This window comes from Erythrolamprus reginae, chromosome 8 (assembly GCF_031021105.1).
Source record: "Erythrolamprus reginae isolate rEryReg1 chromosome 8, rEryReg1.hap1, whole genome shotgun sequence".
Lineage (NCBI taxonomy): Eukaryota > Metazoa > Chordata > Lepidosauria > Squamata > Dipsadidae > Erythrolamprus > Erythrolamprus reginae.
The window spans coordinates 38077854-38097787 of NC_091957.1; the positions used below are offsets into that span (position 1 = coordinate 38077854).

At 42.5% G+C, this 19934-nt stretch overlaps 1 protein-coding gene across 2 annotated transcripts in view; it reads left to right on the forward strand.

Annotated features, from left to right (window-relative positions):
* SMARCA1 (SNF2 related chromatin remodeling ATPase 1) overlaps nucleotides 1-16812 on the forward strand; it is a 56627-nt gene extending 39815 nt beyond the window's left edge. For both annotated transcript variants that reach the window (XM_070759708.1, XM_070759709.1), the window contains exons 21-24: nucleotides 2950-3068; nucleotides 4664-4876; nucleotides 14088-14198; nucleotides 16333-16812. In XM_070759708.1, the coding sequence (XP_070615809.1) occupies nucleotides 2950-3068; nucleotides 4664-4876; nucleotides 14088-14198; nucleotides 16333-16404 (515 nt within the window). In that variant the 3' untranslated portion in view covers nucleotides 16405-16812. The remainder of the gene's footprint in view (nucleotides 1-2949; nucleotides 3069-4663; nucleotides 4877-14087; nucleotides 14199-16332) is intronic.
* The last annotated feature ends 3122 nt before the right edge of the window (nucleotides 16813-19934 follow it).

The window sequence follows — 19934 nt, forward strand, 5'->3', positions numbered from 1 at the left end:
GTCCTTGGGAGGCAAAACCCACAGCCACTCCGTCTTGTCTGGGTTGAGTTTGAGTTTGTTGACACCCATCCAGGCCCCAACAGCCTCCAGGCACCGGCACATCACTTCCACTGCTTCGTTGACTGGACATGGGGTGGAGATGTACAACTGGGTATCATCGGCATATTGATGATACCTCACCCCATGCCCTTGGATGATCTCACCCAGCAGTTTCATGTAGATTTTAAATAGCAGGGGGGAGAGGACCGACCCCTGAGGCACCCCACAAGGGAGAAACCTCGGGGTCGACCTCTGACCCCCCACTAACACCGACTGCGACCGACCGGAGAGGTAGGAGGAGAACCACTGAAGAACAGTGCCTCCCACTCCCAACCCCTCCAGCCGGCGCAGAAGGATACCATGGTCGATGGTATCGAAAGCCGCTGAGAGGTCAAGGAGCACCAGGACAGAGGACAGGCCCCTGTCCCGGGCCCGCCAGAGATCATCCATCAACGCGACCAAAGCAGTTTCCGTGCTGTAGCCGGGCCTGAATCCAGACTGCTGAGGACCTAGATAAACGGCTTCTTCCAAGGACCGCTGGAGTTGAAGTACCACCACCTTCTCAACAACCTTCTCCATGAAGGGAAGGTTGGAGACTGGACGGTAGTTATTAAGCACGGCTGGGTCCAGGGAAGGCTTCTTGAGGAGGGGGCGCACAACCGCCTCCTTATAAAGGGGCGGAAAGGACCCCCTCCCCAAGGAGGCGTTGACAATCTCCTGGACCCAGCTCCGTGTCACCCCTCGACTGGCCAAAACCAGCCAAGAGGGACACGGATCCAGTAAACAGGTGGCGGAACTCACAGCTCCAATGGCCTTGTCCACTTCATCAGGTGTCACCAAGTCAAACTCCTCCCAGACAGATGGACAAAGACGTTTAGCCCCAGTCACCTCGACTGACTCATTGTCAGTCGACTCTGTTTCACAATTGGAGTCGAGGTCCGCTCAGATCCGGGCGATTTTATCAGCGAAAAACGTGTTAAAATCCTCGGCACTACTGTGCAAGGGCTCCCCAACTCCCCTCTGATTAAGAAGGGAGCGGGTTACCCTAAACAGAGCGGCCGGGCGGGTTTCCGCTGATGCAATCAAGGCGGCATGATACGCGCATCTTGCCGCCTTGAGCGCCACTTTGTAAGTCTTAATATGAGCTCTTACAAGTGTTCGATCGGATTCGGACTTACTCTTCCTCCATCGCTTCTCCAGACGTCTCTTCTGGCGCTTCAACACCCGGAGCTCCTCGTTGAACCATGGAGCTCTACGGGGTCTAGTGCCGCGGAGAGGTCGCAACGGCGCAATCCGGTCAAGAGCCTCCCCTGCAGCCTTGTTCCAGGCCTCAGCAAGAGACTCTGCCGAACTGTGGACAAGTGTATCTGGAATAACCGCAAGCGCCATCTGGAAGCCTTCTGGATCCATCAGGCGTCTGGGGCGGAACCTCCTAATTGGTTCCGCCTCCCTGCGGGGAAGGATTGGAGTTAAGCCGCAGTAGGAAATGATCTGACCACGACAAAGGCAACACTTCTAAGCCCCTTAATCTCAGATCATTACTCAGTTGCTCAGAGAGGAATATCATATCGGGTGCGTGCCCACCCTCGTGAGTCGGACCCTGAACTACTTGAGTCAGGTCCATGGCTGTCATGGTGGCCATGAACTCCTGTGCCAGTCCAGAGGAACCACCGAGTGACGGCAGATTGAAGTCCCCCAGGACGATAAGTCCGGGCAACTCCACCGCCAACCCGGCCACCTCCTCGAGCAGCACAGGCAGGGCTGTTGACACGTAGCTGGGAGGCAGGTACGTGAGTAACAAGCCCACCTGAACCCCTAAGTCCAACTTCACCAGAATAACACCCAATCCTGTTTTATGCTTGCTTGGATGCTCTTACAGAGAAAGAATGCATTCCTGATTGTTATATCATGTGCAATGTTGATAGTAGTTTTTTGTGATGACGTTGGCAAGACCGAACAAAAGTTTGGCCATTAGGGATTCCTTGGATCCCTAAGAGTTTAATACAAAAATGGATAACATTCTGTTTTTTGTTCAAGTTGCTTTGATGGCACCTTTTGAAATGTTCCATTTGCAGTTGTTCGGCATTGGTACCAATAACTCAGAAGGCATGACAGCCCCCCGTGAGGCATTTAGAGGAACTAGCAGGTTCATCCCAGAAAACCGAATTACTGTAAAAACTGGGACACAATATTTTTACGCAATTTCTAATTTACTTTTGGAATTCACTATCATCGAAATATAGTGCTGGCTGTCAGCTTGGCTGGCATTAAAAAAATGCCACTGATTCAGGGGGATTCATGCAGATCACTGGCTGTTTGCCTTGATGGCACTGGATCTGCCTCTGCTGGGAGACTAATGGGCTCTTTGTGCATTTGGTTGGCCACTGTGAGAATAGACAGCTCGACCAGATGGGGCACGATTTATGTTTTTGCAGTGTAGAGTCAACTTGAATGCGAGAAACAGCAGAGAAGATAAAATGGAAAGGCTCCTTGGTTTTTGCCTGCACCTTTTTTTCCTGTTCCTCTTCCACTCTCCTTTGAATAACACCTAATCAGCTTTAAGCTTAATTGCTTATTTTAAAGTTACATCCCCCCCATCTTATAATGCCCTCTTTGAAAGAAATGTCTGTAGGAAATTTGAATTGCTTCATCTACTTATACAAATTCCGTCAGATACGTATTTTCTTTCTTGTTTTGAATTTCTGAAAGATCTGAGAACATTGTTATAAAAAAGGTTTATGGCATAAAATATAACTTGGTAACTTTTCAGAATGTTTAAAATGTTCTTTTCACTATAGAGGCGCTGTAATTGCTTATGGAACTCTGCTTTAATTGCTTTGAAGTAATATTCCTTTTATTATGGAATATGTAAGCTGGTGATGAAGATGATTATTATTATTGTAATTTCAGCTGTATTTTGGGAACGTTGCAATGAACTTCAGGACATCGAGAGGATCATGGCTCAGATTGAAAGAGGAGAAGCCAGAATACAGAGGAGGATTAGCATAAAAAAAGCACTGGATGTCAAAGTAAACCTCTCCATTGATATTCTCCTAATTAATCTTGTCCTTCAAAAACCAGCAGGTGGTGATTTTACCCCCTTCCCCTCCCCGCTGACAAAATTATTCTCTATCCTTTCCTAATTTTTCATTTCAAAACTTTCATTATCAGTGAAATAGGCAAACTTAGTCTTTGTGGTGATACTTGTTTATAAAGCTGTAAGAATTGAAATGTCTCAATATATATATCCACTTTGTGTTAGACATTTAGCAACCATATAGATGTTCTTTCTCTCCAACTATCTGTCCTTAAACTGGCATTTCAAGTCTTCCAACAGTGCAGCTACTGCCACTTTAACTGAATTCGTCTGCATTCTTTTTAAACTGTTTTAAAAAACAGTTTTTAACTGTTCTGCTTTTTTAATAATTGGATTTGTATTTTGTATTCCTGTTGTGAGCCGCTCCGAGTCTTCGGAGAGGGTCGGCATACAAATCTAAGAAATAATAATAATAATTCTTATTGTTTAAACTGTACGCTACCCAACTCCCAATGAGTCTTTTGTATCTTGGGTATAGCATGAGGGTGAAGGTTCATTCTCTGAGCACTTCTTCAGTTTAGGGGAGTTTAGGGGAAGTCCGTGTTCTTCTGTTTATAAGAGCTTCAGGTGTGAGTGTGTTAAGTGGGGGTCTTGTATGGGGAGGTTACATCAGGTGAGGATCATTGGAAGGTGAACTGCTGGTGGGGTGGCTTGCGTGAGTCGGTTGTGGATTGGTACTGTGTAGTTGTTTTGGATTCTGAAGGGTTTGTAAACTGGTTGTAACAGCCAAGAACCCTTCAGAATCCAAATCAACAATAGACCAAGACCCTCATTTGACAGACGTATGCCTGAAGCTCTTATAAACAGAAGAACACTAACATCCTCATAACTTCTGCTGAAGACGTTACTATGGTGATAACAAGAGCCGGGGTGGCGCAGCAGGTAGAGTGCTGTACTGCAGGCCACTGAAGCTGACTGTAGATCTGTAGGTCAGTGGTTCAAATCTCATCACCGGTTCAAGGTTGACTCAGCCTTCCATCCTTCCAAGGTGGGTAAAATGAGGACCTGGGTTGGGGCAATATGCTGGCTCTGCTAAAAAGTGCTATTGCTAACACGTTGTAAGCTGCCCTGAGTCTAAGGAGAAGGGTGGCATAAAAATTGAATAAATAAAAAAATAACAAAAAGTTTAGAAACCAACCCACAAGCTTGGAGAACGAACCTCTACCCTGTCCTTTCTTTGCTACAGGTCACTCTTTTTTTCCTTCCACTTTCCGAGCATTTGAGCCATTTCTAACAGCTAAGTCTTCGTGTAATGTCTCCAAAACAGGATAATTTGTCCCAACGTAAGCACGATGTTATTCTGGTGTTATATTGCCAGTATTAAGGCCTTAATACTTAGAACTACCAATTTCATTTTTATCAGAAATGATTTGTTTGCTTTGACTTTGGCGTAATTACAGTGAATTTCCTGCCCTTGAAATAAGAGTGCATAGCTATTGAATGAAATGCTGACAGAAATGGCTAAGTGAAGAAATGTGATACATGCATGTATGTTTATATATACTGGTATCTTTTTAAAAATTTTAGATTGCAAGGTATAAAGCACCTTTCCATCAGTTGCGAATTCAGTATGGAACCAACAAAGGCAAAAATTACACAGAAGAAGAAGATCGGTTCTTGATATGCATGTTGCATAAAATGGGATTTGATAAAGAAAACGTGTATGAAGAACTAAGACAGTGTGTGCGCAATGCTCCCCAGTTCAGATTTGATTGGTTTATTAAGTCCAGAACCGCCATGGTAAGCAAAGGGCCTGCTGATGCTGGGTTTATGACTGCACGTCTTTTGTGTTTTGTTTTTTCTAACTCCTTTTGGGTCATGCTATTTTTATTTTGAAATAGTTAATTAACTACTTATTTTGTACAATAAGAAAACAATATTAAACATTTGCTTCTCTTGAGCTGTTTTGCTCTAGTGCCACTAGCGATAGCCACTATGGCTATCCATTTCCCATTTAAGAATATGTGATGTCCAGATTTCAAAAGTGTGAGACTAGAGACAGAAGGGACCTTCGAGGTCTTCTGTCCAACCCCCTGCTCAAACAGGAGACCCTGTACCATTTTAAACAAGTGAATATCCACTATCTTCTTAAAATCCACCAATGATGAAGCACCCACAACTTCTGAAGACAAGGTATTTCACTGGGTAGATTGTTTTCATGGTTAAGAAATTTCTCCTTAATTTCAGGTTGTTTCTTGATTAATTTCCATCCATTGTTTCTTGTCTTGCCTTCATGGCTTTGGAAAATAGGTTGACTTCCTCTTCTTTGTGGCAACCTCTCAAATACTGAAATACTGGTAATATGGCACCGCTAGTCCTTTTCTCTAGACTAGCTAAACCCAATTTCTGCAACCGTTCTTCATTTGTTTCAGTTTCCAGGCCTTTAACCATCTTAATTGCTCTTCTCTGCACTTTTTCCAAATCTCAACATCTTTTTTGTAATCTCTGCAGAAACTACATCAGGAACTCACATAACACAATACTGGCATTCCAAAAGTGCTTTTTCAAAGTACTTTGTCTCTTCATTTGAATCCAGTTTTGAGAAAATATACCTTTGTTGTCTGAAAAAGCACCTTTGGGGCAAACATGACCTGGATGGCTGAGAAACTCCACAGACATAATAATATTGGCATGTAAAGGACTAGAATTGGGGTCTGTTTGATGACATTGAAAATTAAAAGAAATTTTTTAGGTAACTAATTTGTATAGATGAACAGTCACTCTTCAGAATTACTGTTATACTCTTAATATCCACACAAATATTTTTAAATTTCCATTGAAGATATTGGGATCAATTTAAAAAATCCATCTGTACTTTTTGTTGATTGTCTTCTTAAATTCTGCCTGAAGTGAAGAGGAATTTTCCCTGCAAAAACAAATTGTTTGACTTTGGGCAGATAAAAAGAAATGACATATTAAAATTTAACTGTAGAGAATATAATTGTTAAATTGTCTCTACAGTGTATCACTTCTAAATCTCAGCATGAGTTTGTAGAACTATTTTATTTCGCATAAGAGAACATTAAAAGATGAGATCAGACACAATACATATGAGTTCATTTGGGGAGTAATCAGATTTAATGGCAAATCCCAATGCTTCCATAAGAGACCAATACTAAGCAAATATGTGCTACTCTGTAGCTTATGTAAAAGAATATCTCTTTTTCCATAATTAGCTGTTTCAGCTTTCCATATCTTGGTGACTTCTACATACAGCTACAATTCCTCCCCCCTCTTTTTTCTTTTGTTATAAACACATCAAGTTATTGAGGAAGGCTGATTTTGAAGAACAAAAAGTGTTAACTAACATGCCCAAGAAGTTGGAACAACATAGTCAAAAATCTATAAAATTAGTGAGGATAAATTGCTAAGAAAGAGGGCTAGAAGGAAGTAGGTAAAGGGGTTTATTTCCAGTTTCTTCACATGAGGACCTAGCGTCATCTAGCAAAATGGAGCTGGAGAATTCAGGACAGGCAGGAATTTGTTGACACAAGGTATAATGATAAGACGCTAGTTTTAGATAAGCCTTTTCCAGATGTGGGTGCTGCAACTCCTTAACTTTCCAACCATGTTGGACCGATGGCATCTGGGGAATACCATGTAGTAGGACAGGGGTGTCAAACCTAAGGCTCGCGGGCTGGATCCGGCCTGCGGGGTGCTTAAATCTGTCCCCAGGGTCAGCCTGGAAATAGCAAAGGAGTACATCCTGCAGTGCCTCTGGCAGCCAAAACATGGGCTGGGGGGCGTGGACTGCGTGTAGTCCCCTGTGCTTCGTTTTCAGCTTGGGCGGCCTCCTGCAACATCCTGCCGGCCAAAATGGAGGGCAGTGGGGCCGCACACTATCCTTAATGTGAGCCAGTGAGTTTCTTTTTATATCCAGTCATCAATTCTATTCACATACTGGGTTCATTCTTGAATTTTCTCAGAATCTTCTTAATCTCTGCTTCTGTCAGGTATATGCCTATAATTCCAACATTTTGAACAAAATGAAAACTCTTTTTGGGGTAAAATTCTTAGTTACATAAAATCATTTGTTACCTTAAAAGGACAAGGGTAAGCATTTTGCATCTACATTTGCGCTTAAATATGCAAAAGGGGAAAAAAAAGAAAATACAATATGTTCCTGCATTTTGCTTGAAAGTTCTTCGTTATACTATGATGGCCACAAGATGTCACTCTGGTTCTAGATAAATTAGCTGATTTACCTCTGTGCGGCTCATCAGCTCTGCTTTCATTTGAAAAATTATTTTTCAGAAAACCCATATGATTCTACGGCAAGTCTTATTTTCTTGCAAGCTTGTAGCTTACATAGTATGAATCCGTAAGTGGCACAATCATTTCTGCAAGACTCCCACTTCTTCTTTCCCCCCAATCTTTACCTTTAGCTGCTCTGCTTTAGTAGTGGCCTTTCTTCTTAGTGACAGTGACAAAGATGGGATCGTTAAACATCACTGATTTGCAGCTCTGTTCTTTTCAACACATGATGTTTGCCTGCTTCCAATGTACATTTTTTTCTATTAGTCCAGGTTCATTGGTGTATGTATTCTGTACTGAGCTAGTCAATATATTGTATCATTTTTCATCGTTAACTTATATGCCACATGGTTTATATCAGTGAAAAAACAATATTTCTTCCTTTTAGGACACAGGCAAGTTTTCCTGCCCCTTATAGTGGAAATTCCATATTTTGACATTTTCTTTATGATCTAAAAGTAGTCACAGACTTCATTCTAGAGGTCTTAAAATGAAGAGGGATGCTGATAATATATGTAACACCAGCGCTTTGTTAGTGTACTACCTTCTGTTCCAAATGATGGCTATGTGGCAGTAACTACTTTTAATTAGAAAACAACTTGGAAGTCATCTAGAAAACTTCAAACTCGAAGGTTACTGCTTATACAAATGGAATATTGGCAACAAAAAGGCATCTAGTAATGCTATGTGATTTGAATGTCAAAATATAGGGCAAACATTTTACAGGAAGTTTCATGAAATAATTAAAAGCTCATAGCGGTGATTATAAAGAGCCCTTGTGAACAAGTACAGCTCTCCATCCTTATTGGAGATGCAAGTATAATCTTTATAATTTGGGGTGGTATGGAATACAAATAAGGAATCAAAACTCTTGATGTGCTTTATATGTGTGAAGAGGTAGCATAGTCATAAATAATATCTAAATTCAGGTTTAAAAAAAAATGTCAGAAGTCGATACTACAGCAAAATACTGCTAATGTTTCTCTGCTAATTTGCAGAGATAGTATTGTGCTCAATATCTCCTGTAAATACATTTTCCAAAACGGGATGTAGCTTGGCAGAAGTACCAGCCAATATTTATTGATCTAATACTCCTATTACAGTGATGCTCTGAATGGCACTGATAACTTCCAGTAAATCCTAATGTCTCCATTGCCCTTTTGTATCCGTGGCCAAACAATGTTCACGTTAATGTAGAAATACGAGGAGGAAGGGGCTCTTGGAAAACCTTCAAATTATGAAAAAAGTTCAGAGTAAAGATGTTTCATACTTATATAGGCTTGGAATGCTTCCAAAATACTCAAGGTATTTTTATTTTCACGATTCAGTTTTGAGGTTGGTTTGCAACATAAGGAAGTCAAAATCTCACTGGTCTTCTACTATTGCCATATTTGAACAAGGAAATAATTCCCAGTGTAGTGTGTTAAATGAGTGGGAAGGTAAACACCTGGTATTGTGCATTCCTCCATAAGTAGGGACATTTTTAAATAGTCTAAAATATATTGAATTGTTTTTGGATTGTGCATAAAAACTGGAAGAAGCTCAGATACAAGAAATTCTTTGAGAATCTGAGGACCGGAAGCTGTTTTCATTCCAGTCATAGTTGTCAGAGGGATCAGATTATTTTTCTTTCCAGTGGTCTTTTTTTGGGGAGGGGCAAAATGGCACCTTGTGAGAAGTAGAATAACTTTTTTTAAAAACATACTTGGACTTGTTTCATTCTGATTTTTGGACAATTAATTCATATTGGTCCATTTTGTATTTGCATTTCTTCATCTTACAGTGAATACAAGCCCCAATTTTGACAGCTCTTAGTAGAGGCTTGTTCACAGAGAGTTTAAATGCTTGGCATTGTAATTTTGGCAGAAAAGCTGGAGATTGTAGGTCTTTTACCTCTTTCCTGCCATTATCTAGTCTGTGGGTATTATGGCGGAATAGTTATTTCACTTTTTGAACAGCTTTTGTTGCCCTCAAATGAGAGCATCACTTCAGTGAAATATTTTTTGCTACCATAATTAAGCATATTGAGACCGTATTCCAAGCCAAAAAAGATTTATAATGAGATTGATGTGTTTGGTGTTAAAATCACAAGCGGTGTTTATAGCGCTCACGTACCCAAATTTTAGAGGTATTTTAAATAACACAATCTGTTTCTCTATATAAAATGGTTGATTAGCAGAGAGTACAGGAACTTTTATTGTATAGTTGTAAGGCTCGGGAAGGGATGTTTCAGAGGAGAAAACACTGCTGCCGTTAATTAGACCAACTCATCTTCTCCCTTCCTGATTGTGAAGTGTATAAAATGGTCAACTAAAAATACTTAAAAAAATATTTTTGACAACATTTCCATCTGTCAATTACAAATAGATCCTGCTTGAATCCTCACATACATTACATTGGTACAGTTCTTGAAAAGAACTTCGTGCATATGAAGGCTCATGCCAGCTAAAGAACTGGGCAGGTGGGCCTTCATATTTTTCTACATATACAGTGAACCCTCGATCATCACGAGGGTTCCGCTCCAGGACCCCAAGCGATGATCGATTTTTCGCGAAGTAGCGGTGCGGAAGTAAAAACACCATCTGCGCATGCGCAGATGGTGTTTTTACTTCCACCACCGCCCGCCCTTCGCCCGCCCACCCCGTTGCTCGCGCCTGGAGTTTCCTGGGGAGCGCGCGCGTTGCTGGGGCCGCTCCCCAGCTGGGGAGCGGAGCCGGGGTTTCTCCAAGCGCGCGCGCGTTGCTGGGGCCGCTCCCCAGCTGGGGAGTGGATCTGGGGTTTCCCCAAGCGCGCGCGCGTTGCTGGGGCCGCTCCCCAGCTGGGGAGCGGAGCCGGGGTTTCCCCAAGCGCGTGCGCGTTGCTGGGGCCGCTTCCCAGCTGGGGAGCGGAGCCGGGGTTTCTCCAAGCGCGCGCGTGTTGCTGGGGCCGCTTCCCAGCTGGGGAGCGGCCCCAGCAACGCGCGCGCGCTTGGAGAAACCCCGGCTCCGCTCCCCAGCTGGGGAGCGGCCCCAGCAACGCGCGCGCGCTTGGAGAAACCCCGGCTCCGCTCCCCAGCTGGGGAGCGGCCCCAGCAACGCGCGCGCGCTTGGAGAAACCCCGGCTCCGCTCCCCAGCTGGGGAGCGGCCCCAGCAACGCGCGCGCGCTTGGGGAAACCCCAGATCCGCTCCCCAGTTGGGGAGCGGCCCCAGCAACGCGCGCGCGCTTGGAGAAACCCCGGCTCCGCTCCCCAGCTGGGGAGCGGCCCCAGCAACGCGCGAGCGCTTGGGGAAACCCCAGATCCACTCCCCAGCTGGGGAGCGGCCCCAGCAACGCGCGCGCGCTTGGGGAAACCCCAGCTCCGCTCCCCAGCTGGGCAGCGGAGCTGGGGTGTCCCCGCGCGTGCCGCCCGCCCGCCCACGCCGTTGCTCGCGCCGCTGCTGGGGTCTTACGGGGCAAGAGGGGAAAGACCTAGGGAAGCCGCCCAGCTTCCCAGCTGGGGAACTCCACCATCTACGCATGCGTGGCCATAGAAAAAAAGGCACACATGCGCAGATGGTGGAGTTTACTTCCGGGTTGAAAACTCGCGAAATAGCCCTTTCGCGATGCTTGAGGACGCGAAACTCGAGGGTTCACTGTATATGTAAATAATAATTCATTTCAGTTGTATCCTTCTCAATTCAGTAAGGCTGTGTGGCTCATAACAATCAAATTACAGTAAAATCAGTAAAACAGAAGAATACAAGATGGCAAATGGGATGAAATGAGGGGTCAAACAGACAGAAACTTTCTTTATTTTGGTCATTGGCCAATAAAAATGCATTGAATAAAACAAACAGCACAAAATTATCCTGTAACAACAAGCGCTATTGGCAACCCTTTGTGGGTGAAGCTAACACATAATAAGAAATGAATTTATCTTGATTGTTTTAATAGTCGTGCAGATAAAAATTATCAGAGTGCCACGTACATTTAAATAAAGAGCACTGATCAACTGCTGGCAGGTATTCCTGCAGAACTGGCAATGGTTTCTATGGTACATGTATCACAGAAGAAGTGAGGGGCTCTTTGTCTCTTACCAAGGCCTGGATCAAGGAATTTCTATGTCCAATGCATAATTCTAAGAATTATGCCTATGCTACCCAATTTAGACAGCTCTTTTAGAATCAAGACCTGTAGTGGTGCAGTGGTTAGAATGCAATACTGCAGGCAACTTCTGCTGATTGCCGGCTGCCAGCAGTTCAGTTTGATTATCACCGGTTCAAGGTTGACTCAGCCTTCCATCCTTCCGAGGTTGGTAAAATGAAGACCAAGTTTGTTGGGGGCAAGATGCTGACTGTAAACCGCTTAAGAGAAGGCTGTGAAGCGATATATACAGTACAGTGAGTACATTGCCTCACATTTTGTAAATATTTAAGTATATCTTTTCATGTGATAACACTGAAGAAATGACATATGGCTACAACATAAAGTAGTGAGTGTACTGCTTGTATAACAGTGTCAATGTGCTGTCCCCTCAAAATTATGCAACCCAAGCCATTAATGTCTAAACTTCTGGCAACAAAAGTGAGTACCCCCCTAAGTGGTACTGTAACTGCTGTCATTAGGGCTATCAGAAGGGACTAGAAGGGACCCTGGGGGATCTTCTACTCTAACCCTCTGCCCAAAGAAGAAGTCTTATGCTACCCTGGACAAATGGCTGACCAGTCTTTTCTTGAAAACTTCCAGTGATAGATCACCCCCAACTCTGGGAGACAAACTGTTCCCTTGGTTTATTTTTCTCACTGTCAAGAAATTCCTCCTTATTTCCAAGTTAGATCTTCTTCTGATGAGCTGCAACCCATCCCGTCTTTAGGTGTCACGGAGAATAAAATAAACAGATTTTTGTAAAAGCTCTTGATGCTTTGCTGTTTCTGATTTTAAAGAATACGGTTCTGTGGTAAATGAAACTGAAAAGCAAAACGGAAATGTAAGAAAGGCAAAGGAATTTTCAGGAGAAAGAATCTTTTACACACCTTTGTATATGAAAGCAAATCTCACCAAATGTAACTTTAGAACAGTGGTTCTCAACCTTTCTAGTGCCGTGACCCCTTAATACAGTTCCTCATGTTGTGGTGACCCACAACCTTAAGTCTAGCACCAATTCTCCCAACAGAGCTTTAAGCTGATTGGCAGCAAGGTCAGAAGGACACCCCCACTGTAAATGCCTGATTGGTCAGATTGTAAAAATATGTTCCAAGGTGCCAGAATAGAAGCATTAGTTCCTAACACCATGGGGAATTTGTCTTTTCCTGTGGTCTTCAACGACCTCTGTAAAATGGTCATTCGACCCCCGAAGGGATCCCAACCCCCAGATTAGGAACCACTGCTTTAGATGAGGTTGTTCTCTAAAGTGGCTTAATAGAGCCAAAGTAGAAAAGTGCAAAATTGTGTTTATCTTTTTTTTAATAATTTTTTTTATTTCAATTTTTGACACAGTTAAATAAAACAAGTAACAAGTAAACAAAATGAAAGAACAACAATAAAGGGATACAATACAATAAATATAATAATACTAAAATAAAATAAAAAAATAAAAAATAAAAACATATAAGTACAACATTTGGGAAACAAAAGATCCCCCACTTCTTATTTGAATGTTTGATCAGAGAATTTTTCTTTGTCACTAAGTATTTCTTTTATTTGAGGAGTTGCTTTGCTTGAATTTTGATCATTTCTCCATTGTTCTTTTCTTTAGTCAATCATAAAATTTTCCCCATATCTTATAGTAATCTGAGTTTTCTTTTCCCTTTAATTTTTTTGACATCCTGCCCATCTCTGCACAGTCTAGTATTTTTTTGATTATTATACTTTCTTCTGGTGTTTTATCTGTTTTCCAATACTGGGCATACACTATCCTAGCTGCTGTTAGTATATGAATGGCTAAGTATCTCACTTCTTTTTTCATTTTTTAATTAAAAATGCCTAATAAGTATAATTCTGGTTTTTTTTTCAAATTCTTCCTTCGTTATTTCTTTGAGCCAATCTGTTAATCTATTCCAATAGTTTTTTTTGCCAGTTTACAGGTCCACCGTTGATGATAAAATGTGCCTTTTTCTTTTTTGCACTTCCAGCATAATGGTGAAACTTTTGGAAACTTTTGGAAACAGGTGGCAATTGTGTTTATCTTAAAGTGGCCAACTGTTTCCAGAAAATCAGTCTGGCAGTGTCTGCCCTAAAGGATTGTTGAGTGCTTTGGATTCTGTTTGCAGCTGTATCTTTTCCTGGGGTCTTGATGGCTGCCTTTTGGAACTGCTGCAGGAACCCACGGGAATGGCTTGGCTCTATATACAGAACTGCAGTTTGGTGTCATGTTCACATTTCTGTATTCCAGAGGGCTTTTCTGAAATTGGATTCCAAGGGCAGTTCAGCTCGACACTTAAAGTAGTTACTCCACAATCTCATAGGGCATAATGAGGGCTTTGGCCCACCTCCTCTTCAATCCTTTGGTTTATAACTACTTTAGAGTGCATCCTGCTGCTAAAGTCAACAAACATAAAAGCGACGTTGCCAGCATGAAGCACATTTTAATAAGATTTCTTGGCTTCATTTCAGCCTTTCAGTGTGCATGAATTATCGTCGCCTTATAACTTGGACATCTTGCCTTTTAATATTTCTACTCAGCTTCCTTTGGTTAAAGTGCTGCAGAACTTGATATTTTCCTTTTGATCTTACACACAGGAACTCCAGAGACGGTGTAATACGCTCATATCACTCATTGAAAAAGAAAATATGGAAATTGAGGAAAAGGAGAAAGCTGAAAAGAAGAAGCGGGGAACCAAGACACCAGTGGTAATTAATGAAGTCTACTTGTTGAATTTATTAATTCTTTTACATTTAAAACACATCATATTTCCTTTGGTGAATTCAGAAGCAACTTTGAAAGAGAAAGGAAAATAAATTTAGCTGAAAAACAGAAAGCAGTATAACTCAATTAATAACAACTAAAAACTATATTGGCCAATAGTTGAAAATCTTGCAGTTGGATTAAAAAAAAAAGTATCCATCCTTCTAGAATAAAAGAAAGGGGGGAAAATAAAAGAGCTGCCAAGATCTTTTTTTTTTTTAAAAAGTAGAGAATTGTTGGCTTTCCAAATATTATAAGTTATTTCTTCTCCAGTTGTGAGTGTTCAGGGACTCCTGAGAGAATGTGGCACTCTTCGACTAGTGGCAGAGATTCACATTAAAGATATTGGTATCTGAAACTCAAATTTATTTTGATAGGAAAAAAACACGAATAAGCATAAAGGAGAAATCTCTAGGGGATATGGATCATAGGCTCTGAGGGGTTTTATGAGTTAAACCTCTTGGATAGTTTGCATAGAATGTACTGGTTAAAAGTGTGATGAATTGTAGTGGTGAATGAATTTGAAATCTTTAAATACACCATAGCAACAGAAATCACAAATTGGAGTCTTTGTAAAGTTAAGACTGGCTCCTAGAACTGCAGGGGTGAGAGAAAGTTGGTGAACCTTTTGAGGCTATCCATAATCTTACTCTAATGTGTAATGTGTAATGAACTTCATTGGGTAGATAAAATGATTCCAGTTAAACAAAAAGCAGCCCAAATGCATCATTTATCATTTTTTGTTTGAAAAAAGCATGTTAATTAGTTACAGTTAGTTACAGAATAGAGTTAGAAAGGATCTTGGAGGTCTTCTAATAGTCCAACTCCCTGCTCAAGCAAGAGACCCTATAGCAGTGATAGCGAAACCCCCCCTCCTTGCCGGAGTGCCCACACCCATAATTCAATGCCTGGGGAGGGCGAAAATTGCCCAGTAGACCTGTTTTCACCACCACCACCCAGGCTCCAGTGGCTTTCCTGAAGCCTGGGGAAGGCAAAAATGCCTATCGCCAACCCCCTGGAGGCCCTCCAGAAGTCGAAAGTGCCCTCCCACAGCCTCCGTGCGAACCGGAGCTGAGCTAGGGCAATGGCTCGTGTTCACCCAAAACTTCAGAAGGCAAGCTGTTATACACTGGTTAATTATTCTCACTGTTAGGAAGTTCCTCTTTAATTCCAGGTGCTTCTCTCCTTGATTAGTTTCCACCCGGTATAAGAAGAGTGTGAGATTCAACACAATCAGACTTGCAGGATAGGCTTCATGATGTGTTTGCAGCCCTCCCTAAGCAGTTTAAGGAGTCAGCGTTCTGCCCCCAACAATCTGGGTCATCATTTTGTTGGAAGGATGAAAGGCTGATTCACTCTTGAGCCGGTCAGGATCATATGATTGGCAGAATTAGCCTGCTAACCACTGCACCACCATGGCACTAAGATGTTTTTCTTCGAGCCAATTTCGATAAAAGACATTTTAGTCTTCCTGTGGAGTTGATCTCCTGTTAGTATACTTACTGGGCCTGACAGTATGATCCACATACTGTACCTCTGTTATGAAAGGCAGTCAGCCTCCAGTTGTAGCAACCAACATTATATGTTTTATAGCCCTTCAAAGTCAGGCAGGGTTATTGCTTAATTGATTGAAACATCTGACTCAGCTTCATCTCTTTAAGAAAGCTGATTTTTTTTTCTTTTGGTAGGATGTTCTCAGTTTTCTCAGCAAAGTCTCTGAATTTGATTAATGAGTTTAATAAAAACATGGTTTCAGGTGGTGCCTGTATAACTCAAATCGCTGTGTATTAGTAGAACTTACTTGATGTTCTGACCACATCGGAGGTCACGGGCAGTTTTACAAGATTCCATGTAGTTTTAAAAAAGTTCGCAAATTTTCTCTCAGCACCGTGTGTCTTTTCAGAAGTCCTGTTTGTTCATCTTTTGGGTTGAAATATGTGCATATGGATGGATGAAAGGTAGTGAAGGTTCTTTGTTACCTTCAGCTGGCGACATATTGGCCTATTCGATTTCATTACCTTTCTACAGTACCGTGTGAGTAATCAAAATGACATTTTCTTTTTTCCCTCCCCACTTTAGTCTCAAAAAAGAAAAGCCGAATCTGCTACAGAAAATTCTGGAAAAAAAGATGCCAAGAAAGCAAAGACGTAAAACTGAGAAACAGTGTCCAACTGGGAAATACCCCCCCAACCCCCCCCCAATGTTTTTGATGCTGTCTGTGTATTCCTAGTATCATCCCCCCCAATTCCTCGTGGTTTTAATTTTTGCAAACCTGTATTTTTTACAATGCCTTCCTATCGAGTAGCTTAATATTTTATGCATTCCAATATTTTTGTGCACTTGTACTTTGTGATATTTCTCATGTCTTCAGCAAAATTTACTCAGTCCTTGTTCTAAAGATTGTGCTAAGTTTTTTTTAGCTTTCATGTTTTATATGCTGCTGCTTTCAAACAAACAACCCCCTTCCCTCCATTGATTCCGTAGTTGTATTATTGTTTGCTACTTTATATAATTGTGGAGAACTAAACGGAATTAAAATAGCCTGAGGTGAAAGACCCATTTAACGTTGTCTGCTCATTTTCAATTCTTTTTCATGTACAGCTTTTGAGATTTTAAAGGAACATTTGCAGAATTGTCTGCAAGGATATCAAAAATGATTTTTTTTATTTTTGAAAAGGCAACTGGACTGATACTTTTGAGGAGGAAGAAGAAAAAGACGTTTTGCTTCCTATCGTAGAAGCTTCATCAGTTGTATTAGATTGTGTGGGACATGAAAGGACAGTTATTGACAATTGAGATTAGTTGGGGTGGGTGGTTGGGGGAATGAAAAAAAAGGTGTTTTCATTGAAGACAACACTCTGAGAGGTTACTTGGGGTCATCTGAATCAGAGGCATGGAATCTTCTTGGAAGAACTAAACGGAAATATCTTCTTCTTCCTCATTACAAAATGAGTCTAACTGACTTTTCCAAAATAAAAAAACCCTTTTGATACAACTGTAACCTGGATGACTGAGAATTATCATTGATATTTGTCTACTGTTATGTTCTTGCATCGTTCTTACGTTTTTGGAAGGAGATTTATTTGCAGACTATCAGCCTTATCCTTTTCTTGCTGTGCTGCTATTTTCCATCCTGCAATTTTCTTGATGTCTTATGTTAAAAGCAGTGGTGAAATCTAAACATTTTCCGTAACAGTTCGGTGGGCATGGCTTGGTGGGCATGTGATTGGGTGGGCATGGTCATGTGACCAGGTGATCTGAAAAACCATCTTTCACACTTCCCACACAAACAACACAAAAGCCACACAACTGACTCACACACAATGCAAAAGCAGCTAACTTCACACAAAATGGCCCCTGCAACAAGCAGGAAGTTCACAGTCACAGAGAGCTCAAAAACCAACTTGCACACATTGCAAAAAAATAACACAAAAGCTACACAACTGACTCCTACACAGCCGACTCACACATTGTGCAGAAGGAGCTGGACTTCATACAAAATGACCCCTGCAACAAAGCAGGAACCTCACAGTCACAGTTCCAGTGAAATCATTTAAAAAAATGATTTTAAAAAGTTTTTTTTAAAAGTTCTCATGATCCACCTCTCAACTGATTGTCAAACAGTTGAGAGTTGGGACTTTTTTTTCTTTTTAAAGCATTGTTTATTACCATCTTTTTACTATCTAGGGAATAGATAGTAAAAATGCTTTTAAAAAAGTAAAAAAAAGATTCATCAGCTGTGCTGCATGATTGTGGAAAACTTTTTTTACTTTTTAAAAGCATTTTTACTACCGGTTTGGAGAACCCAAAGTATTTGTTACAGTTCAGGCAAATTGCCCCAAACTGGTAGCATTTCATCCCCGATTGAAAGGCAAGGTATAATCTGTAAGATATTCATGTAGGAAAAAAATATTATTCGCCTACACTCAGGCTGAAATATTGGGATCTTGGTGTTGGTTGTGGGCGTGGAGCTTCCCGTGTAAAGGTTTTCAAGCTGTACAGTACATGTCAATCATCCTGACTGTAAGTCATGTAGGATGTCTACATTTATCTGCTGTTCAGAGATAAAAGCATCAATTATATAGAGTATTCTAATTTGGTTACAAAATTGAGAAATCAGAGAATGAAGACAGAATAAGAGAGTTCTGGCTATAGAGTAGTATAAGTAATAGTGAGTCCCATGGGATTGGGCGGCATAGAAGTTGAATCAAATAAATAAAGTATCAGAAATTCTAGACCTGCTTTAAGCATGAAAATCAACTGGGTTACTTTGGGCCAATTGTCAGAAGACATGAAGGCTAGTTAGGTGATCTTGGGCCAGTCATCCTCTCTCAGTCTAATAGCCCTTTTCATGGGTGGTTATTGTGGGGAATGTCAGTACTGACTTGACATTGCCATCATCTTATTCATTGTTTCCACACAATGCGAAAGGGGGAGGGGGATGCCTCTCTAGACACAACACAGAGCTTTCTCATGAGAACCAAGGTCATCTCCCTAGGTCCTAGGTCCCCAACCGCCGGTCCGCGGACCGGGAGCGGGCCGTTGGGGCTTTTCAGCCGGTCCGCGGCGCAAGGGCCCCCTCGGCCTTTCCGCACCACCAGCAGCGCTCCCCCCGCCAGCCAGCCAAGCCCCGCGCCCGCCGGAACCGGCTCCTCGCTCTCCCCCCGCCGCCCGCCGCGTTTGCAGGAGGTGGGGAGGGTTGGGCGGCCCGCCAAGGCCAGGAGGGACGCCGCTGCCCCCCCCCCTTCCCTCTCTCCGCCCGCCGCTGCGCCTCCTTGACGCCGAGAGGAAATGCCGGCAAAGGCTTTCCTCAGCGGAGGCCGGCGAAGGTGATATTGAATGTCGGGGGAGAACGAGCGGTTGCACGCGCTGCCTATCTCCCTGCTAGCCCACTCGGAATATTCAAAATAAGAAAAGCCTTTGCCGGCGAAGGCTTTTCTTATTTTGAATATTCCGAGTGGGCTAGCAGGGGGATAGGCAGCGCGTGCAACCGCTCGTTCTCCCCCGACATTCAATATCACTTTCGCCGGCCCCGCCTCTCCTGCAAACCCCCTTGCTGAGAGCCCGGGGCGAAAGTGCTCTCGCAAAGGTGAGGCGGGCAGGGCGTGCGCGCGTCATCGCTGAGAAGAACGGAGAACGAGAGTGAGTGATAGCAACAGACAGCAAGATAGAGAGAAAGTGAGAAAGAGAGAGTGAGAAAGGGGGGGAGAGAAAGAGATAGCAAGAGAGAGAACAAGAGAGAGAAAGAGCGTGAGAAAGAAAACAAGAAAGAGTGTGAGAGAGAGAAAGCAAAAGAGACAGAAAGAAAACAAGAGAGAGAAAGTGAGAAGAAGAGAGAGAAAGAGGGGGAGAGAGAGAGAAAGAGAGAGGGGGGAGAGAGAGAAAGAGAGGGAGAGGGAGAAAGAGAGAGGGAGAGGGGGGAGAGATAGCAAGAAAGGGAGAGAGGAAAAGGGGGAGAGAGGGGGGAGAGAAAGAGAGAGGGAGAGAGAGAGGAGATAAAGGAAGAGGAGAGAGAGAAAGGAAGAGAAAGAAAGAAAGAGGGATAGAAAGAGAGAGAGAGTGAGAGATGCTCAGTGAGCCTTTCTTTGAAGTTGCCTTTCTTTCTTTCTCTTTCTTGCTTTGTTTCTTGCTCTTTTTCTTTCTCTCTTTTACCTTCCCTTCCTCTATTTCTTCTTTTCTTT